Source organism: Malaclemys terrapin, chromosome 6, assembly GCF_027887155.1.
Source record: "Malaclemys terrapin pileata isolate rMalTer1 chromosome 6, rMalTer1.hap1, whole genome shotgun sequence".
Lineage (NCBI taxonomy): Eukaryota > Metazoa > Chordata > Testudines > Emydidae > Malaclemys > Malaclemys terrapin.
The window spans coordinates 43,935,319-43,959,083 of NC_071510.1; the positions used below are offsets into that span (position 1 = coordinate 43,935,319).

The 23,765-nt window shown below is 42.0% G+C and overlaps 1 protein-coding gene across 3 annotated transcripts in view; it reads right to left on the reverse strand.

Moving 5' to 3' along the window:
- Positions 1–21,008, reverse strand: part of SLC28A3 (solute carrier family 28 member 3) — a 64,159-nt gene extending 43,151 nt beyond the window's left edge. For all 3 annotated transcript variants that reach the window (XR_008445467.1, XM_054032591.1, XM_054032592.1), the window contains exons 1-3: positions 20,891–21,008; positions 10,669–10,752; positions 2,808–2,887 (exon numbers count right to left, since the gene is read on the reverse strand). Coding sequence is in view for 2 of the 3 variants with exons in the window: in XM_054032591.1 (XP_053888566.1) it covers positions 2,808–2,887; positions 10,669–10,752; positions 20,891–20,956 (230 nt within the window). In the remaining variant the exon portion in view is untranslated. The remainder of the gene's footprint in view (positions 1–2,807; positions 2,888–10,668; positions 10,753–20,890) is intronic.
- Positions 21,009–23,765: the final 2,757 nt, after the last annotated feature.

Below are 23,765 nucleotides of genomic sequence, written 5' to 3' on the forward strand. Positions count from 1 at the left end.
GCATCTTAGAATACTCAAGGAGCTGACTGAGGAGATATATGAGCCATTAGCGATTATCTTTGAGAAGTATTGAAGACAGGAGAGATTCCAAAAGACTGGAAAAGGGCAAATATAGTGCTCATATATAAAAAGGGAAAAAGGACAACCCAGAGAATTACAGACAAGTCAGCTTAACTTCTGTACCCGGAAAGATAATGGAGCAAATAATTAAGCAATCAATTTGCAAACATTTAGAAGATAATAAGCTGATAAGTAACAGTCAGCATGGATTTGTCAAAAACAAATCATGTCAAACCAACCTGATAGCTTTCTTTGACAGGGTAACAAGCCTTGTGGATGGGGGGGGAAGAGGTAGATGTGGTATATCTTGACTTTAGTAAAGCTTTTGATACTGTCTCGCGTGACCTTCTCATAAACAAACTAGGGAAATGCAATGGAGCTACTATAAGGTGGGTGCAAAACTGGTTGGAAAACCGTTCCCAGACAGTAATCAGTGGTTCATAGTCATGCTGGAAGGCATAATGAGTGGGGTCCCGCAGGGATCAGGGATCAGTTCTGGGTCTGGTTCTGATCAATATCTTCATCAATGATTTAGATAATGAAATAGAGAGTACACTTATAACGTTTGCGGACGATACCAGGCTGGGAGGGGTTGCAAGTGCTTTGGAGGATAGGATTAAAATTCAAAATGATCTAGATGAGAAATGGTCTCGAGTAAATACTGTAGGATGAAATTCAATAAGGACAAATGCAAAGTACTCCATTTAGGAAGGAACAATCAGTTGCACACGTAAAAAATAGGAAGGAGTACTGCAGAAAGGGATCTGGGGGGTCATAGTGGACCACAAGCTAAATATGAGTCAAGAGTGTAACGCTGTTGCAAAAAAATTGAACATCATTCTGGGATGTATTAGCAGGAGTGTTGTAAGCAAGACATGAGAAGTAATTCTTCCACTCTAATCCACTCTGATTAGGTCTCAACTGGAGTATTGTGTCCAGTTCTGGGCACCACATTTCAGGAAGGATGTGGACAAATTGGAGAGAGTTCAGAGAAGAGCAACAAAAATGATTAAAGGTCTAGAAAACATGACCTATGAGGGAAGATTGAAAAAATTGGGTTTGTTTAGTCTGGAAAAGAGAAGACTGAGAGGGGACATAACAGTTTTCAAGTACATAAAAGGTTGTTACAAAGAGGAGGAAGAAAAATTACTCTTCGTAACCTCTGAGGATAGGACAAGAAGCAATGGGCTTGAATTGCAGCAAGGGACGTTTAGGTTGGACATTAGGAAAAACTTCCTACTGTCAGGATGGTTAAGCACTGGAATAAATTGCCAAAGGAGGTTGTGGAATCTCCATCATTGGAGATTTTTAAGAGCCTGTTAGACAAACACCTGTCAGGGATGGTCTAGATAATTAGTCTTGCCACAAGTGCAAGGGAGTGGATTAGATGACCTCTCAGAGTCCCTTCCAGTTCTATGATTCTAACATTCTAAACTTTAAGGGCCTGATTCTGAGAATGGGAGTCTCTGCTCAAAAATGTGCACACAACTGCATGTTTGCAGATGCTTCGTTTGTACATACAACTATGGTAACTGCAAATGGTTATTTAGACACTCAAATGCTTAATTTGCACTCACAATTACAGCGATTTCCACCCTTTTTTTTAACATGGCCCTAAAAGTTTAAAATGGGCAATAGTTTCATAAATGCTAGTAAAACCACAAATTTCCAAAGAGCAGGGAGGAGTGACCAGAGAAGAATAGTTCATTTGATTATGTAAAAATAGTTAATTACTTTACAAATTGTGTGGCATAAAAACTAATGCTAACTGCTTAAGATAAATATTTTAATGTTATGACTGCTTGTGAAAGTGACCAAATTATGGGCCTGGTTTTCTAAGTTAAGTGTGTAATGCATATTTTATGCATATACTTAATTTATGGATCCAAATTCCCAACTTGTGCATATAAATTAGGTAATTTTACATGCACATGGCCAGGTCAAGTAACCCAGTTTGAATGAGATAAATTCAAAATACCTGGCTACCTAGCAGCTGAGTGTCTAGAGCTTGCTGAATTATAAAACAGGAAGACTGAGATTCAAAACTGAAAGCTGTGAAGACAATACGTAACAAAGCCGTGATAGAAATTGAAGGAAAGAGTAAAGCAGAGCACAATGTGCTTATATGAAAACTTCTCCCATCCCAATATGGCAGAAGCATGTTAATTCAAAAGTCAGTATTTTATCTCAAGCTCAGGAACCTCTTTTATGGAGATTGGATGTACACACACACAGGGACTATCAGCTCAATTCATTGTGTAATCATTGACACCTGTGCAAAGTAGTGTAAAACACTACCGAATCCGGATGGTAGTGGTTTATATCTACTTTGCACTGGTGTGAATTACTATATAGTATGCATGGCAATGATGAATCTTGAACTTTCAGTTGGAATCCATTAACAGGCTCAACTATTATATAAGCTACTATGCAAAAGTGGTGCTGTTGGATCAAACGGGCAAATCTAGTTTATGTAAAAATATTAGTTTCTCTAATTTGCAAAGATTCCTGATTATAATCACATGCTCAGTTCCATGATCATATACGTCAGTTGCAAGGCATAATAATTTTAAATATAATGTAGTTTTTTCAATACACAAATTACTAGGAGATACAAAGGACTGCCTGGCTTAGTAATGTGGCAGCTGAATTTTGGCCTGTCATGCAGGAGGCTGAGACATTGGCAAATTTTTGCTTGGAGTTGGGGTGAAATGGGTGGAAAACTTGCTCATTAAAAAAAAAATTACCCTTTTAAGAATGTTCTCTCAGCTACTGAATCTTGTTTGTTTTTATGCTGATCACTCTCGATATTGATGTGTGTATCCTCCTGGAAAACAGATACATAAAAATATAGTGAGTCTGACATATTTCTTGAGTAATCTTCAAAAGAGAAGATTCTCTTAAAGACAGCTGGGTGTGGTGGTTTCACAGGGCAAAATTTGGTTTCATTCTGTAGCTGAATCACAATCGGCATGCAGTCTCAACAGGAACTCTCAAGAGTAACATCTCATTCCACTTGCTCTATTCATGACACACATTCTCTCTCATTTTGCATACACAGCTCTGATTCTGCTGTGTGGTACCAACACTGTTATTAACATCAAGCAAACCCAGTAGTTATATAGCATAGCTGTTAAGTGATGAGCTTTTTGAATTTTGAACCTTCTCAAAGCCCACAAAATGTAAAAGGGGGAGGTAAAGAAGGAGATTAGCCTGTCCCCTCTGTCACTAGATGAGGAAAAGAGCCAAGAACAGAATAGTTTTGTATAGATGATCAAAAGTGAATCTTATATTCTAGGTGGATCTTGTAGCACTGCCTATTAAGGTTACCTGACACTTCTCATTATAAGACCCTGTTTTCAGTTAATTATAACTTTGCCAAACTTTAACCACTTGGGCTGAAATCTGCCATGTCAGGTGTCTGCCCAAGGCTCAATGTTTTTTGGCTAGTTTCAGTCAAAGTGGTCCAGCTGCTTCCAAGAAGGTGGCTAGGAAAGACTATGTTGTTTTGCCCATGTTTAAAAAATTCTGGAAACGTTTTATCTGAAAATCTCTAGCACCCCCATGCTTTAGAACAGGGACTTGAAGTTTGGCAGGGAGGTAGCCTTTTTGTCAGGGATATCCTTTTAAGCCGATTTTCATAGAAACAACTACATCTGGCCAAGTTATAAGCCTTTGAAATTTTGTAGTTTACATATGACAGCTTTTGATTTTAACAGCTAAAAACTCTACAGATTTTATCCACCCTGACCATGCTTGAGCCTCTCACAGCTCCCAGTGCTGACCAGACTGCATGTCCACATTGAGCAACTGAGCATGCTCCATTCCCTCACAACTTCTACAGGTAAACAAACTGGACATGCCCAATCCCCAAAGAGTGACTGAGCATGCTCCAGACCAGTGATATGGAGGCTCAGAAGGACTTTCCCTGTAATAGCAGTTCCCAACAGTTCAAGGCTGGGGTGGGGCCAGGTACTGGAACTGAGAGCAAGGAGCCTGTCTCTCCTGTGCTCTCTGTGACCCTCCCCCCTGCTGGCACCCAGACAGTGGAAAGGAGGAAACCACCTGATTTGAATGCAGAGGGGACAAAAGGCAGTGTTGGGGGAGGGAAAGAAGTAGATTGAGACAGTTACTTGGGGGAAGAGAAACTGACTAGAAATTGGCGGGGACATGCTCCTTCATAAACCATATTTCTCTGAGGTATAAAGTATGCATCCAACATAGCCAGAACACTTTCACAGTCATCTTTGTGTCTGACTTCAGTAAAGTCAAAGAATTTATAGATATGATCGGCTTGCTTCCCCATAGCATAAATTAAAGAAGATACCTATATATCTCCAGTTTCTTTGTGGTGCTTGGTAGCAATGTAAAAATCTTTCAAAATACTGTTTCTAGTTTGTCCATTCTGAAGGTTTGTCACAGCCGAAATTTGCTGGGGGCATTGAAGAGTGGCATGTTCACGAGATCCTGCCAGCTTTGTTACGACTTTCCTTCTGTTTCTGTTCTTAGTTTATTCCTGACACCATGTCATGTACTTCTGTCCTAGATATGGACTGGTCACAGAGCATGCTTATACACAGCGGATATGTCCATTATAAGATCCTTTAATGCTCTGCCAGGTATGGCTAAGGTTTGCTTTAAATAAGGTATTTTACACACAGTGCCAATTAGTAGCTGAACAGTAGAATACAGTTTAGTTTACATTACAATGGAATTTCCTCCAAAACACCACTTATATCTGGGACTGGTTCCTCTCTACCAATATCAATTCGGTACCTTCCAGTCATTTATGTTCTTTTTGCCCTTTCTAGTCAAAGTTCCTAATGTCACCTGCTTTCATATTCTATATATCTATATCTATTATTCATTCTCTCTCTCTCTCTAGATATAGATATAGATATGAAACATAGATTCTTTTCAGTACATCACAACATAAAGTGTTGTTCTTTTGTCCTTTATAAATTAAAATGTTAAAAATAGAAATTAATCAAAATAAATCTGTACAAACAATATCACAATTTTGTCTTAATATATCAATGCCAAATTTATTTCTGAAGTTCAGCTACAATTCTTGAGCCTGATTTACATTTATACTACTGTCCTTTAAACCATTCTGGAAGAGTATTACACTTACACTCCCTGTAAGATCCTTTTACACTGCCAGAATGGTGAAAAGAGGCCTTTGTGTAAATTCTGTTCTCACTTTACAGTTTTCAGCTGACAAAGAAACTGAAGGTTTTCACATATTTAACTGAATTTTCTGTAATACAAGGAAAGTAGTGCTCATATGTTGTCTTTATTCTTTTCCCCTTTCAATGTGTTATTTTAGTATGTGAAGAAGAGATTGTAATAATCAATTGTACACTACTTGGTATGGGGCTGGAAATATTACAGAGTGCAATTATATTGTGAAGCAGGACAATGTTTTCTTAAAAATATGTACTGATGCAACCATACTATGGACTATACACTAGTCTCCAAAGAAGTTTTTTTCAGGTTGGCTGGTAGTTTGGAGCAATTGTGTGTTGAGTAATTTTAGTCTTTGAATGCCATAAATATTTATGCTACTTACATTCACAAAACTAGTTTATAAATCAAGACCTATCACTGTTTTTTCTCCCCTTCAATCTATTTTTTTTCTGCTGCATATTATACACTCTGTTGAAAGCTCTGAAATGCCCTAAGTTAGTTTCCAGGGAGACCATATGAAGCAAAACAGCTCAATGGGAAAACTAACAAAATAATTAAAGTGGCATATAGGGAAAAAAAAATTTGCTCAGAAGCTGCCACTCATTTTCCTATGTGATAGTCCAAAACTACATGGATAGAGGTCTGTTTTTAGCCTTTGTGATTCAGATTTCCATGAGAGGGCCTTGAAAGCCTTTCAGCTCTGTGGAGCTAGACTATTGTATATTATCTGCCCTATTCTACTTAACTTTGATTACTCTGTTTTTTATATTCACTGGGAAATAAAATGAAGATCAAACGTGAATCAAGCCACTCGTACTGTAGGTAGTATTTGCCAACCAAGGGGTTCTTTTCCACTGTACATCTGTAGCAGGGTTCTATCCTGATGGATCTAAAGGGATGAGGCTATCAGAGTGCCATTTTCTCTATAATTAAAATAGGGTTATACTGCATCTGTTCATTTTGGATAGGTGGAATCAAGACACTCAAACCTAAATTACAGCTGATCACATAGAGCGAAGTAAATGTGCCCATTTTTCATTCCATCTTCCCAAATCAGACCTCCTAACTCTCAATTTTGCCATGATACAGTCATGCTTGAGCCACACTACCCAAAACAGTGGGGGCTAAAATATGATTCTGAGTGTCCTGGGAAGGGAGCATTCTTGGGAGTCATAATTAAGGCTACAGTTTTGTCATGGAGCTTTCGGAAGTCACGGAATCCGTGATTTCAAAAGACCTCCATGACTTCAGCCTCGGCAACTGGGAGCTGCAGGGTCCCACCACCTCCAGCAGTGGCAGGGAGCTATAAGGTACCACCGCCACCTGAGGCAGCAGGCTCCCAAGCTCTCAGTCGCCGTGGACAGTAGAGGTACTCTGCAGCTCCCAGCTGCCACAGGCAGGGAGGGGTACCATGCAGCTCCTTTCCAGCCAAAGCGGCAGAGGGACCCCTGCAGCTCCCCGGCTGCCACCGCAGGGCAGAGGAACCCCTGCAGTTCCCTAGCTGCTGCCATGGGGCAGGGCGACCCCCGCAGCTCCCCGCCGCTGCAGTGGGGCAGTGAGACCCCCCCCAGCTCCCTGCTACCATGGTGGCGGCAGGGGGGTCCCCACAGCTCCCATTGACCAGGAATGGTGAACCGTGGCCACTGGGAGCTGCGGGGGGCCGTGCCTGTGGATGGTCAACGTCAGCAAAATGTCTTGCAGCCCGCAATCAGATTACCCTGATGGGCTGCATGCAGCGCGCAGGCCACAGGTTGCCCACCACTGTACTAGAAACTTACAGGATGTTCATTCTCATGCTACTCTGCTGGCATTTGCTGGTGCTATATAATGGTCAATTGTCTTGTGATGTCAGAGATCCACCAAGGGCCTGGTTCTACAAAAACTTATGGATGAGAGTAACTTTACTCACACAAGCAGTGTCCTAGAAATCAACAGGGCCCTAAATGCAGTGAAACCTGGGTTTTCAGCCATTTGTTTGTGATAGATCATAAAAGGCAGATCTCTTGCTAATAGTTCTAGAACTAAATGCAATTCATTTCACAGCGGTTAAGGGCTTGTCTTCACCGCACCACAATCCAGAGTACAGGGTCTGATCTGTAAAGCGCTTTGAAGCGTTGTGCTCTAATTGCCTCATGTAGACCCTGCTGGCACAAACTAAAAGGTACCTAATTTGAATAAAAGTAGTTTGTCCAAGCAGGGTCTCCCTGGGACAGGTAGAGCACAACACTTAGTGTGCTCTACAAATCACGCTCCCATACTCCAGACTGTGGTGCAATGTAGACAAGCCTTAAGTAAAATAGATGTACTTAGCTCTTCCTAGAGTCTGAAGCCCCTATTGTGAAAGATGCATAAAAAATTGAGAGGTATTTCCAGAACACACGTACAATTCTAAACACATCTAAAAACATAATGTGGTAACTGCATAGATGGTGCAATAAATAGGATAATACTTTACACAGAACATCCAAGGCTATGATGTTCCAGGCATAACTTCCCTGCCCTTTGAACTGGTATAATACATTGAAAGGCTAATATACTCAGGAACTGAGGGGGGGAAAATTAATTCAAATGGTTATATATCGGGGATTTTTCCAAATAACTTTTTTCTTTTGGATTTTCAAAATAACAAAGAGTACCTATTTGCACCGTTGAAAATGTTTAAAATACAATATTATGATACTAATTTATGATACCTTTGTCAATCTGCCTTCCTAGAACAGCAAGAAAAACAGAGCTAAAAGAAACAGAAGTTAAAAGCTATGCTGTGTCTGGCCCTGCGCAGGTCTAAAAGCATCTGAGGGAAGAGGGTGTAAGAAACTTCCTTTCTTTCCCGTGACAAGGCCAGTCACAATCCCAGAGTTGGGACTGAGAGATTGTCTAGCATGGGCTGGGTCTTAAGGTCCCAATCTTACCTCACCAGTACTCTTTCTAACCTGAAGAATTTCACTGATGGCTCTTTAGATTAATTTGTAGTTCCACTTTAAAAAAAATATTTTTATTTATCTCTAATACATAACATCCTTATAAAGGAAGGGCTGTTTGTAAAGTGGGATTCTTTTGTCCCCCTCTCCTATTTAAAGTAGACTATAACAAAGGTACTGAATAGTTAAGATTTTGAAAATAATTACAATTTGCCTCAGAAGCAGTTGGAATTGTCTCATGTGACACCAGCTCTCTTGGCTGACACACCAGGGACTGAATGTGTTGGGTGACCTCCAGAATTAAAAGCATGAACTACTGCAGCTTGAGCTATAGCTCTGTAGCTGTGGTTTGTAACAACTCATATCTTGAGGGGATCGGCACAGAGGCGGAATGGTAACACCCTTCCCCACCCCCACTGGGTTCTACAATGTTAGCAATTTCTTTAAATATCCCTGAATCTACGTCTATAGAGTTAAAATGTTTAAAAAATATGAACTTGGAATAGAATTTGATTTTTTTGGCTTTCAGACTCATTGTGTCTGAAAGCATTTGTTAGGGGTCCCACACTGCTGTGCCCTTTTAAGTATACAATATTTTAACCTGAGGACCCTATCCGCTAATCCCCCAGCACTGCTGGAAATTACTCTAGTCTAGCGTATGAGTTGCTGGAGTGTGGTACAGACTGATGGAGTTCTGCTAGTGAGCATTTACCCCATATTTCTCCAAGTGATTGGATTTACTTCCAAAAAACAGTATTGTTGGGCCCACCACAAACACAGTTGGCCAGATTCTGATCTCATCTTGACCCATGTATTTTCGATCAGAATCTGGCGTAACATGTCACCAGTGGAAGAGTAGAGCCATTTTAGGCAATCAGAGTAGCTAGTGGATGAAGTCAAAAAAATGTTGGCCATGCACACTCACACCTTACTCCTTGCATTTAAGGGCAGCAAATGAAAAACTTGTTACCAGTGCTTATAGGCCTCTTGCCACCAAACTCAGTCACTGGACAAGACTTCAATATAGGCAAATGTATTAACTAAAGCATCTAATGGAGCTGCTTGAAATATGAAGATATTTTTGTGAAAATATTGATGAAATCTTTGCTGTGCACTAACTTCACCATGCAGACAAGCCCTAAGTTCAAGTTCCGGAATTGTCTGACCTTTTGAAGGTAAAGGAAGGAAAGAAAAGTTTTGAATTTCAACATTTTTTGACTAACTCTAGTATATCTAAGTGATTAGTGACTCACCACATGGGCCAAGTCATACAGCCAAAGGAAATGAAATAGAAACATTTGATGTAAAACCATCTGTATAGCATTTTTGTCACCCTTTGACCATTGGATGTTGCTGCTTATTTACTGTTGCCCTGGGATTTGGGCCATCTAGTGGATGGGTAATTACAACGCAAAACCAAATATGTGCTCAATTCAGGGAGAAAGGGTCTAAGTTTATGTCCTGTCTGAAAAATAGCCTCACTAAAAGTGTTGGCGAGCTAGACCAACATTTTCACTGTGGTTTTCCAAAAACCAGCCAAACCTAAGAGGAAGAAAAATACTTCTTTCAGTGGATTCTGGAAAGTGGAATTCCATTTGCTTATAGTCAAAAATGTTTACAGTGTAGAATCTGCTCATGAGGTTTTAGATTAATAAGTTAAATAAAACCCATAAAAACTCTTTTGATAAAGACAGAGAAAAAAAATCAGGGGCCTCATAGTAACAAAGAATTTACCATAAAGGACCACATTCTACTCTGTTACATAGATTTGAATCTGGAAGAGCTCCATTGAATTAAAAACTTTAGACTATTTATAATACTTTCTATGGAAAACTGTCACCACCCCCTTTACAGGTATATCAGCAAATTGAGCTGGAGGTGTAATTTCCAGATTTAAAAGGTATACCCTTACTAGATCTGATCGAGCTAGGAAGCTAAAAACGGCAGTGGAGCCACAGAGGTGTGAAAGCAGCAGAAGGGGCTAGCCACCTGAGTATGTACCCATCCAAGAAGCTAGACATATTCTTGACATGGCTAGCCTGTCCCACTGCTATGGTTACACTGCTGTTTTTAGCTACCTAGCTCATTCAGAGCTAGCAATGTCTCCTCAAGCTGGAAATTTCATTTACAACTCAAAGTGCAGACATACCATATGTCAGCTCTCTGCCTTTAGTACTCATCATGACCAGCATTGCTATGCCCCATGTACGTTTTGGGTAGAGCTGTTATGAAATTATAAAACATTTTCAGGAATCCCGGTAGTGATGTCAATGTCTCCATGTATTTTTGATGGATTTCTGAGAACAGGATTGGCTCACTGACTTCAGTTCTAATTCAGTTATTCATTTTATTCCTGGATATACTATCACAAGTGCATATTTATTTTCTGCCTTGACAGTATTACTAACCCTACTATGTTTCTGGTTCGTTCTGAGTGTAAACATGGTTACTCCAGTGACTGGATATTATTTTAATCTGAAGATAAACAAAAACTTACCGGGTTACTATGCACAGCATCCCTATTTTGTGAATTCCTGCTTCTTAACCCCTCCTCATTTATAACCTCATCTTCAGAGTCATTCTGAAAAATATCAAAATTGTAAACAAGACGTTAGTTCAAAACCAAAATCAAACATCTTTCTTTAATGTAGGAATAGTTGACTCCAGTTGTGACAATCATGCTTCTGCGCTTTACTTTAGCAAGACAGCAAAAGTACAGAGTTGCTCTGTGCTCAGATACTGATCTGCATGCAAAACTCAAGGGGAGAATGGAGGAGAAAGGAGTGCTGTTCTCTAGATAGATTAAGACCAAAGTATATTATTCCCCCTATCAGTAGTGAGTCCAATCTAAGTGTATGAGAGATAATAAAAACAGTTTATAGATGGGTGAGGGAATTTCATTTAAGGGTTGGTGAATCATGGATGGACAGAGGTAAATTGTCTTAACTAAGGCCTTGTCTACACTACAGGGAAAAGTCAGTCTAAGCTACGAAATTTGCGTTATGTGAATAGCGTAACTCAAGTCGATGTAGCTTCGATCTACAGTAACTCCCGGCTTAACATTGTAGTTATGTTCCTAAAAAATTCTGCTTTAACCAAAATGATGTTAAGCGAATCCAATTTCCCCATAAGAATTAATGTAAATGGGGGATTAGGTTCCAAGAGAAAAAATATATATTTGTATACTGTGTGCACACAGTATAAGTTTTAAACAAACAATTTAATACTGTACACAGCAATAATGATTGTGAAGCTTGGTTGAGGTGGTGGAGTCAGAGGATGGAAGAGGGTAGGATATTTCCCAGAGAATGCCTTGTGCTAAATGATGAACTAGCACTCGGCTGAGCCCTCAAGGGTTAACATGTTGTTAATGTAGCTTCACACTCTACAAGGCAGCACAAATGGAGGGAGGAGACACAATAGATGCATGGCAGTGGCTGCAAACATTCCGTGTGGAAACTGAATGTGATGATGAACCCACGCTATTCCACTGGCGCGCACCACTCCCTCCACTTTCCAAAGTGCCGGTGAGTGTACGCGTGTGTGTGAGTGAGAGAGAGAGAGAGAGAGACGCGCATTGCCCCTTTAAGTGCACTGACCCCACTCTAAGTCCACTGCCTTTTTAAGTAGATCAGCAAGTTGAGACAGCTGCTGCTGCCAGCAAGCTCCCTCCATTCTTAGCCCTGTAGTGTCCCCCCCGCTCTGTCGAGATGGGGTACAGGAGCAGGGGAGGGGGATACCCTGACATCAGCACCCCTCTGTCTTCTCCCCCCCCACCTCCCCGTGCACAGCAGGCAGGAGGCTCCCGGGAGCACTCCATGGCAGAGGGCAGGAGCAGCACATGGCAGTGGGGGGAGGGACACCTGAACTGCCCAGCAATTGATGGTCTGCTGGGTGGCTGCCGCACAGGGAACTTAGGGGAGCAGGGAGCTGATAGGGGGGCTGCCATCCACCCTAGTTCCAACCCCCTACCAGCTAGCTGCAACAGGCTGCTCTTTCTGCAAGCAGTGGACAAAGCAGGCAGCTGCCAAACAACGTTATAGGGGAGTATTGCGCAACTTTAAACGAGCCTCCTGACCCCCTGGTGGAGGGGATCTTGAGGTGGGGGGTGGTCACCCGCTCCTGCTTTAAAGGTTGAAATCAGCCCTGGGAGAGGGCTGTGGCAGGGGGCAAGCAGCCCAGGCTGAGTGGGGAAGCAGTCTCAGCTGTGGCCACGTCCCAATCAGGGCTCAGCTGGCCCTTATAAGAGGGCAGTGGGCCAGGAGCAAAGACATTCTCCTCTAGCTATAGAGGGAGATGGGCCTGGCTGCTGGGAAGCTAGAGAAGGTACCTGGAGTGGAGCAGGGCTTGGGGAAGGCTACGGGAGCTGGGGAGCTCTGGCCTGGAAACCCCCTAGGCTGTGGCCTAGTATAAGGCCAAACAGATACTGGGGTTGCAGAGGGCAGCCCAAGGCTAGGCAGAGGCAGCAGATCCAAACCCAACCTTGCCTGTGATGAGTGACTTATACTGCAGTCAGCCCCAGTGAGCAGGGGCTAGTTGGTGACTGGCAGAAGCCTATGACTGAGGTGAGGTGGGAAAGTGGGTGGGGGTTCTCCTGGAACGGGAAGACCCTGAGATGGTGGGGTTACTGCCAGGGGGCAGCACCCCAGTGGAAAGGGGCAGTTGGGTCCGGGAGGGACCCGGGGGCCCAGCGGTAGCAAGACACTGGCCTGCAGAGGGCGCTCTGACAGCTGGAGAGCTAATTCCCAGGATGACCAGCAGGAGGTGCCGCAGGGGTGAGTCACGCACCATTACACTCGTCAACTCCCTTTACTCTTCTCAATTCGGTTGAGTACAGGAGTTGACAGGAAAGCGATCTGCGGTCGATTTAGTGGGTCTTCACTAGACCCGCTAAATTGACTGCCGATGCATCGATCATCATGTGTGGATTCCCCGGTAAGTATAGACAAGCCCTAAGTCCCATGACCTGAAGTAAATATTTCACTCGGTTACTTAAAAGAAGCCATTTAAGAGTTACTCAACTGAAATAGCAATATTTCTTATGAACTCATCCAATCGCTTTAAGGATCTTGACACAGGCAAATATATGAATGCTAAGAATCTTAAATTCAAATAAGTCCCAATATTTCTCTCTTTTCTCTGAGGTTACTTTATATCTCTTCTTCAGGAGTACATAGTCTAAACAATCTGGTGTTTAACAGAAGTTGTTGGTACCTTAAATTACAATAGCATTTCAATATGAAAATTATTACAGGAATTATTTAAAAGTCTAGTCTATTGGCAGTGCTTTTGAAACATTAAGTCATCAACGATGTTGAAGTCATCACATTGCAGAAGCAGTGCTGGACTGGAAGGTTGCTTCTTAACAATGCTGTGTTGTGGCTTGTTTGTTCTTTGTCAGCTTGATTCTGTTTACTTGCATGGCTGAGATGAGATGAACAGCCTGAAATGAGAGTGCTGAGTGGTATCTCAGTTCAGACAGATTTATACCCTTCTCTTTCCATAGTCTCACTAAAGGTGGCAACCACACTGTGCTACAGAGTAAGTCTTCCAGAAAACATAGAGATGTCACACCGTGTGTACTCTAGATGCAGTATTGGGTTTCCTGGGATGCACTTCCTGTTGGGACAGAAACAAAAGCAGCCCAGTTGCAGGCTGCAGTTACACAAAGCAGTAGGAAGTTTGTTTCCTCATTGCTGTTCATGGTTCTGCCAAAAAAAGGATTTATCTTGAGGCGTCAGTAAGATACTATATACACACCTCTTTCAGAGGCTTCGCTGGATGCAAATACCTGTTGCTTGTTCACCTCTTCACAGGCTCCTTTATGGGATAGTCAGCTCCTGAATATGTAATCTGCTAAAGCATATGCAGCAAAGTTGTAAATTTTTTTCTTCACCTCACATTACTTTTGTCTTTGTGGTATGACATTTTTAGAACATCTTTACAGATGGAGTTTAACTCTTTCTTTTATTCAACTCATTTTCGGAAATGCCCCTTTAGTTCCATCAAGATTTAATACACATTGAAATTCCCTTTCAAATGAGTCCAAAAGCTTCTTTTTACCATATAGAAGTCTCTGAGCTTTCAAAATATGTCCTTTTAAATTTAAATGATTCTTAGAGAGTCTTTAAACTTATGTGGTCGTCAAAGAAGGTATTACCTCTTCTTAACAATCTTTGGAAAGGTGGTTCTCGTCTGAGCATCAGAGTCCACAGGTCTCAACTGCCAGCCCAGGACTCTCTAGGAGTCCGTATGTTCTGACCCGCCTCCCAGTGATCTGTTAACAGTTGCTAGAACTCGAAGTTCAGCTCAGCAGAGGATGCCAGCCCTGGGATCTGACTGGCAAAGCTCGAAGGATCCTGACTGGTTCCCTGCTTCTATTTAAATCAAGCAGAGGAACAGGAAATCATTTGTGAACTGGAGTGTTTCCTGCTTAGGACTGCCTCCCCTGCACTACCTGATCCTGCTGCCTGACTGTGACCTCCTGATATCCTGATCCAGCCTGCCACTTGACCCTGACTTCCAGTCTGCCCTCTGTCTTGTCTCAGACTCTGATCACCTGGTAACCTGACTCTGCCTGGCTCCTGACACCCAGGGTGAAAGTAAAGCTGAAGACCTACCAGTATGGGGGCCGGCTCCACGCTCCATCCCTTCCACGCTGCCTGGCCCATGCCGCCTGGGGTTCCAGTGGCGATTTAAAGGGCCCAGGACTCTGGCCGCTGCAATGGCAGTAGCAGCAGCGGCTGGCGGCCAGAGCCCTGGGTCCTTTTAAATCGCTGGCCCCAGGGCAGTTGCTCCTTCCCCCCCCACCCTGGGCAGCCGGGGGGAGGAGGGGGGGCAAAAGGGACAATGACATTAAAGCACTGCCGCAGGGTCCTTTGCCGCAGCAGAGGTTTAAAGTCAGCTGGGCACGGGCCAGTACTGGCGGCCACTGTTTATTGGTATGCCGTACCAGCCTGTACCGGCTTTCACCCCTGCTGGCACCTGACTCCTGGTCTGGCCTTTGGCCTGTTTCAGATTCTTGTCTCCTGGTATCCAAACCCAACCTGGCTCCTGACTTCTCTGACCACTAAGTCAGATCGCTCACATCCCAGTCGTGAAACTGAGTTTGGTCAGGAAGTTGCTTAACCGTTGCCTGAAAACTAACTAATTTCCCAAATAATATAAATATTTGATACTCAAGTGGCTTCTTATATTAGTAACCATTTATAAGATTACTTTATTCCATATCAGTACATAAAAGATATTACTACTCACAGCATTGATATCAGTAAATTGTCTTACATGGTTGAATTTAAATACAAACCATTTGCAAGTGAACATCACAAAAGAAGGTTATAGCATCTTAAGCATTTAAGGAATAAACAATCTAAGGTTTCCACCTTTTAAGTGGAAATGTGACCTTAGATATAACCAAAATATTTCCCAACTATACATATTTTCCTTAAAGTTAAACAAAGGAATACTTTAGACTATATAAAAATCAGTGTCCCTAAGACGGTTGGTCACCTGAGGGCAGGTCAGTAGAGTTCAAACCAATGACCAGAGAGGTGAGAACAGGCATTGTGGTATACCTCCCAGAGGCCAGTCACAGCACTGTAATCACGACGGTGTCTATACTGGCACTGCAGCGTTGTAGCCCCGGTGCAGAAAGCTGTACCCCTATCGGCAGGGTGTTGTGTGTGTGTGTGTGTTTTTTTGTTTGTTTTTTTTTTTTTTTTTTTTTTGTTAGAGCACTACAACTGTGCAGTTTCTGCACACTAAGTGGCTTGGCAGTGTGTACACCTCAGGAGTTACAGCGCAGAAAGCTGCTTTACTATGCAGAAACTTGCCAGTGTAGACGAGGCCTAAATGACATCCTCTTAGTCTCAGAAGACAGGTCTATTTGCCATACCTTTCTACATAACCACATCCTTTGAATTTGGAACCATTTGGTTCACTTCTTTTGCACTTCCTCCACTTCTATCATACCAGTTTTGAATAAGAATATTCTAGATGTGACTCCACAGCAATCTGTTAAACAAAGCCAGCATAGTTTCCATTATCAGTGTTTAGTATTCTGTCTAGACATAGTACACACCCAAGAATTTTTCCAGATGATGATTAAAGATGGGCTGATAGAGCACAGCAGTAACTACTTAGAGGTTACAGCTTATTTAGGAAGGATCTGTAATATTGTTGTTAGAGATTAGTCAGGATAATTTTGAACCCCAGTGCATATCTGGTGTCTACTGACGCAAATGATGCTTAGTTGCTTTTAGTGTGTGGAAATATTTGATTTGTTTGCACAATCAGGATAGTTGCATGTTCAAATATAAGTACATAATTGCTCATGCTTTTTTCTGTCTGGACATCCAGATCCTTCGGTTTTTAATTGACCTGTAAAGTCCATCTCCTCAAAATTTCAGACATTCATTCATTCAGCCAGTTGCAAATGAAGATGTCTTTTATGTGATTCACCAAATTCCATTTCCCCCCCCCCCAGCACATTGTTCATCCTGGCTTCATTTTTCATCCTGCCTTCTCTGTTAACTAGCATGTCATTTATAAAGGCATCCATCTGCATGTTCTATCCTGAGACACAATTTTCCAGATAAGTAATGCTGAGGTCCAGGAATAGTGAGTTAGGGATTTTTAAATCAATTGTTGCCAGCATATGCTGAAAGAGTTCAAAGTTACTGAACAAGAGAGAGAAACATTGATGATTTTTGTATTTAATTCAAGCAAATGGCCCTCCCGTGTACAGCACAGAGAGATGGATGATGAGCCAGCAGATTTAAATTCAGTGGGCCCAAAGTGAAGGTGCACAAATAGTGTAAAGATATCAGATGTACACAAGTGGGCTTAATTTAAAGGTTTAAATCAGCTGTGCAGAACAAGGCAGCTGTAAATCCATGATACAGTGGGTGGACAAGTAAGAATGGTGTGACAGACAGACTAAGTGTGTTGCATAACCTGGCTTATAGAAACCAATAGAGAGCTGCTCACTGTCACAGCAGACAACACTTTAGACAGGCAGAGAAGTAAAACCAGAGGAACTGAAGCAGAAAGAGAAGAAGCAACTCTTGAAGCTGCTCATTTAAAAAAAAAAAAAAGTCAGAGTCATAAATATGATCCTGACTCCCTGGTCTGTCCTCTGGCTTGTCTCAGGCTCTCATCTCCTGGCAGTCTGACTCTGCCTACCTCCTGACATCCCCATTGCTGTGTTTAACTCAATTTATACTTTATGTTTTGCTGGTTACTTTAAAAGTCAGGTGGTTTTGAGTGTATTGGATTCCTTCTCACAACTCCTTAGTATGTACCACCTCCCATAGGTCTGGGGAGGAGGAGTTGAAACTTCTTGATTATCAGTATTTTAATGAGAGCCCAGAGTCTTAGCACTGACTTAGAGCAATCTTCAGACAACCCAATTAGGGTGTTTGAATGATGAGCCAAGTTAGCCCCATGGCTATACAGTGGGAACTGAATTTTGTTACTGAATAGATAGTGGCTCTAATGCCACAGCCTTGAGTAGGCGACAGCATGGCACAGATATCCAGAAATTAAATCCGTGAGGTGTTCACAAGTGTGACATTAACAGTATTCAAAGTTAGATGACACAATATTGCATAACCTCTGTACCACACTACTAATGTATATTGTAGATAGATATAGAGAGAGACAGATGGGTGAGAGACAGCTATTTCAACATCTAACACTGACGTTCTGTTCAATAAATACATAGCAGCTATCGATGCTTAAACATACACAATAACGATATATGTTCCTTAAATTATGTGACGTTTTCCAATGAATACATCTGTTAAAAGCCTGAAGACAATGACAAAAATGACTTGTGTTAATTCATGCGTTCTAGCTACAAGGTATCTATTGAAACAAGGAATTTAGCATGTAGGTTTTATAGTTGCAGTGAGGCCATCTTGTGTTATACTGCAGGGGTAAAAGTGTGCTATGGGGGATGGATAAGACTCAGTGCAGGAGGAACGACATATGTTGTGAGCCATACATGTAAGCAGCTGACACTTATGAATCTCCATCACTCCTTTTTGCTACTTCAAAATGATTTTTATACACTAAACAGTGCCAGTTCCCTGATATGGTTTTAACTGTAGTAGGATTTGTAATGGGTGCAGTGGCTGCTGTACAAATTGCAGGCATTCCTCTTGTTCTTTAGAGACACTTATTGGAAGCTGAAGCTGCAAATGATGAGGTGAAAGTGCTTATATGACAAAGACTGCAGTTTCTTAGACATATGTATCATCACAAAGCAGTTGGGAGGGGAGGTGCACTGGGGCCATTACTACAACTAGCTCCAGTGGGATCCATGTAACACAAATGAGAAGAAGTTGATCCTAAGAAGGGCTGAAAGCAGGAACAGCTAAAGACATCAAATGTACTATAGAAAAGGTTATACTCATGTGGGACAGTGAGAATGCTGTTATATTATCTAGGGCTATGTGAATTGTTTAAGTATCTGTAGCCAAATGGAAACTGAAAAAAGCTCAAATATTTATACAAATAATAAAAATAAGTAAGAAATAATAAGTAAAATAAATTGTTCTCTTTACTGTGTTCTAGCTTGTCTGTCAAAGTACACTCTCTCCACATTGCGAGGCAAATAGTCTTTCATGCCTGATGAAGGGAAATGCAGATATGACCCTTTGACCACAAACCAGTTACCAGTCAAGGCCACTAAGCACCATTGAAAGCTGTCTTATTTACTTTCTAAAACAAACTTACTGCAGCAGATTTACTTTGTCCCTGTCTTTATTTTCTGTTATTTTGTGATTTAATCATTAGACAGTTCATACACATCTGAGAGTTTATGTTTATAGCGAGGTACAACAGATTCAAAGGGGTTTAAATTAAATTAATCACTTTCCTCAATGCCATTATATTTATGGCCCGGAGAATTGCTGACTACTTTGACCTTTTTATTGTATAGCAGGGAAATTATTGGTTGTTTAATATAATACAACCAGTACAACAAACTACCAGATATCATGTCTTTGAAGACAATAAGGGCCTACTCTGTGCTTAAGAGAAACAGACAGAAGGAAATAGGGGGAGCTGATGATCCTATTTTTCTCCTTGGCCCCTGTCAAGTGATTTATTTTTGTGCACAGGAAGCTAAACATCATCTTCTGATTTTCGTCCTTTGAGGGAATGAGTAATGTGTTATAAATAGAATCCCTATATAATTAAATCTTTTTGTTTTCTTCCAGCAAAAACTTCACTACTGGTCAAATTCAGATATGATAATCTGGAGTATGCACCACTGAAGTCACTTGGATCAGGTCCTAAGTGCATTTCACTTCATTGACTTCCTAGAATTTGAACCCTCTTATACCAAGTCTGAATTTGTTCTGTGATTTAGCTGTAGCACCAGAATTGCAATGTGCACTTTGTGTGTTGAGGTAATTTCACTTCACTATGACTGGGGTTTCTCTCTGTCTGAGCTCACTGTAAGACACTGCACTAGTAATAACTATATACCGTTGCTGGGTTTAGTTTAGTCAGCAATGATTTATCTGTATACAGATGAAATACACAAGTTGCTTAAGTACCTTTTTAACTTTTTCAAACAAAAGAGTTGTAACCATGTTTATTTGGGGAAAAAAACTCTACAGATGATATCTGGTTGGTGTGACTGTTCCCATTAGCATGCAGAGTATAAAAGGAGTCACATGTTGTTCTGGATGCTCTGTAATATCAGCTTGATGCCCTATGTGAACTGTGACTGGCTTATGTGCATGGCCCGCAACAGTAAAAGCCAAATACTGTCCTTCCTGCTGATCCCTCCCACTGAACTTGGAACAAGGTGGGTTTGGGGGTTGTGGGAGGAGAGGAAGGAGTCTGTCCAGCACAGAGCAGCTTCAGGACCATAGTCTGTCCCCTCCCACACGTATGCCCCAGTACTTTAGGTGACAATGCTGCCTGATGGTGGATCCATTGGCCTCTCTGCTCCTTCTTCTCCTGTCCCTGCCCTGCTACTCATGTCTTGCTGTGCATGGATATGCAGGGAACCTTTGCTAAGCTGGGCTCCATGTTGTGCACAGCATGTGGGCCCTCTGAGCCGGTTCCCTACATCCTACCTGCGCCTTGTCCCTTGCTGTAGCAGAATGTGCTCTTACAGCCACTGCATTTAGTGGAGGAGCAAGATTTGCCCTGAGTGATTATGTGTGTGACTGTTTCTCTTAAGGCAAGGGCAGCTCTTTGATTAGAAGTTAAGGTTTGGGGGGGTCTAATGCTTTCCTCCTATTAATTTTCCTTGTTTTGATGGGACAGTTGTTTGCACCACAGTGATGACTTATTCCAATGCCCTCAGCTGCAATCAAAGTGGGCACTGTAAATTAACAATCCTAATAACAACTGAATACAATTTTAGTCTGAGATGCTCTGCACAGAGAAGATAGTGGGAAAAGTCAGTGGTGAGATCTGGGAGCACAGGTGACACACTGAATGCAGGAGGCTGAATGTGAACAAGAGACTTCTCAGCTATCCCAGCACACTGGGTAACAAAGGAAGGCAGTAAATGGAGCCTCTGAAAGTGTGCCAGTTCTGGTCAGTCCCTTTATTTAAGAGCCTGGCACACTGGCAGGATAGGTCTGCAAGTGTGCTGTAAAATATTTGTAGGTGCAGAGCAGAAATTGTTCTCTCCGCGCAGATTCCAAAAGCCTAGTAATTACTTTCCAACCCCCTTCAAAAATCAGGCTTACCTGAAATGAAGAATTATAGAATCCATCTGCCCCAGAAAGAGCACTGCTATTTTCTTTCAGCTCCATGTGTGTAACTTGGACAGGGATTTCTACCTCTCTGTTGAAAAAGGCAGGCTGGCAGCAGCACTTAGTTTATCTAGTATTCTGTTTTCTATTACTTAAAGTTTACCTGTAACCACTCCCATCCTGTTACTTCATGGCCCCACCTTCTAGCTCTTTTGAAACATCCCCCTGCACAGAAAGCCAGGGTGAAGCAGAATTCCAAGCCTATTAAAATGACAGAAGGATTCATGCATGCAACAAAAGAAAAATGCCTTCCTGAGTGATCCAAAAGCAAACCATGTATTTTTACATAGCCTTCATTCACTCACACACAGAAAGCATGTAGTGCACAGAAAATCCTCCTCATCCAGATCTTTGAGAGGCAGCACTCATTTAATCTTTTGTGATGCTTGTCTTAAAATGCCAATCAAAATATATGAAATATCCGTTGGCAGCTTGTGACGGGTTGGATCACAGAAACCCCCTTGGGAGCTGCCACCCGATGTGCAAAGACTACCCCTGCTTCTGTTTTCCCTGCCAGCTTAGGACTCCAGCACCCTGTCTTGCTGAGCCAGACACTCCCATCAGGCTCCAGACACAGACCCAGGGTCTGAATCACTTGTCCCAGAGCTGCAAGTTTATCTGAAAACAGCTCACAGAAGTGTGCTTGTCTTTAGCACTCAGATGCCCAACTCCCAATGGGGTCTAAACCCAAATAAATCCGTTTTACCCTGCATAAAGCTTATGCAGGGCAAACCCAGAAATTGTCCGCCCTCTATAACACTGATAGAGAGATATGCACAGTTGTTTGCTCCCCCAGGTATTAATACATACTCTGAGTAAATTACTAAATAAAAAGTGATTTTATTAAATACAGAAAATAGGATTTAAGTGGTTCCAAGTAGTAACAGACAGAACAAAGTAAGTCACCAAGCAAAATAAAATAAAATGCACATATCTATGCCTAATCAAGCTGAATATAGATAATCTCACCCTCAGAGATGCTTCAGTAAGTTTTTTCTCAGACTGGACACCTTCCAGGCCTGGGCACAATTCTTTCCCCTGGTACAGCTCTTGTTGCAGTTCAGGTGATAGCTAGGGGATTCTTCATGATGGCTCCTCCTCCCCTTGTTCTCTTCCACCCTTTTATATATCTTTTGCATAAGTCGGGAACCCTTTGTCCCTCTGGGTTTCCACCCCCCTCACTGGAAAAGCACCAGGTTAAAGATGGATTCCAGTTCAGGTGACATGATCACATGTCACTGCAAGACTTCATTACTCACTTGCCAGCACACACATATACAGGAAGATTCACAGGTAAATACAGCCATCTGCAGACAATGGGAGTCATCAAGATTCCAAACCATCCTTAATGGCCCACACTTTACATAATTACAATAGGCCCTCAGAGTTATGTTTTATATTTCTAGTTTTAGATACAAGAGTGGTACATTTCTACAAATAGGATGATCACCCTCAGTAGCTTATGAGCTTTGTAATGATACCTTACAAGAGACCTTTTGCATGAAGCATATCCCAGTTACATTATATTCACTTATATTTTTATAAAACCATATAGACTACACAATGTCACACAGCTATTGAAACAAATGACTAATAAAAATAGTCAAAATAGCCAGAGACCTAGGATATTAAAAGGCTTGCTTTTTAAAAGATCAGGCCCTGAGATAATGTACAAGTGTGTGCAATTGCACGTTTAAGTGGCATGCACTGTGAATGTAGTTGTACCTACAAATTGATATGACAACTTACACCAGCCGAGTCTCTGCCTTGTGTAGTGTTGTCATAACTATAAAGGGAAGGGTAATAGCTGTCCTGTGCACAGTACTATAAAACCCCTCCTGGCCAGAGACTCCAAAATCCTTTTCCCTGTAAAGGGTTAAGAAGCTCAGGTAACCTGGCTGGCATCTGACCTAAAGGACCAATAAGGGGACAAGATACTTTCAAATCTTGTGGGGGAAGGCTTTTGTTTGTGTTCTTTGTTTTGGGACGGTGTTCGTTCTCGGGACTGAGGGGGACCAGACATCAATACAGGTTCTCCACATCTTTCTAAACAAGTCTCTCCTATTTCAAACTTGTAAGTAAATAGCCAGGCAAGGCGTGTTAGTTTTCCTTTGTTTTTCTCAACTTGTAAATGTACCTTTTACTAGAGTGTTTATCTTTGTTTGCTGTACTTTGAACCTGAGACTAGAGGGGAGTCCTCTGAGCTCTTTAAGTTTGATTACCCTGTAAGGTTATTTCCATACTGATTTTACAGAGATGATTTTTACCTTTTTCTTTAATTAAAAACCTTCTTTTTAAGAACCTGATTGATTTTTCCTTGTTTTAGATCCAAAGGGGTTTTGGATCTTGATTCACCAGGAGTTGGTGGGAGGAAGGAGGGGAATGGTTAATTTCCCCTTGTTTTAAGATCCAAGGGGTTTTGGATTTGTTTTCACCAGGGATTTGGTGAAGGTTTTTCAAGGCTTCCCAGGGAGGGAATCCATTGAAATGGTGGCAGCCGAACCAGAGCTAAGCTGGTAGTTAAGCTTAGAAGTTTTTCATGCAGGCCCCTACATTTGTACCCTAAAGTTCAAAGTGGGGATCCAGCCCTGACAAAGGTGGTGGAACTGGATCCTCTGCCAACGACTGCAACAGCCGTAGTGGATCCAATCCCAGAGACCCAGCCAAAGCCAGTCCCAGAACCGGAACTGGCAATGCAACCAGCACCAGAACCATTGCCAGCCCTGAGTCCAGAGCTTGCAAACCCGTCTACAACTCCAATGCCAGAGGGCACCAGCGAGCCTGAACTGGCAGAAGCAGCAGATAACCC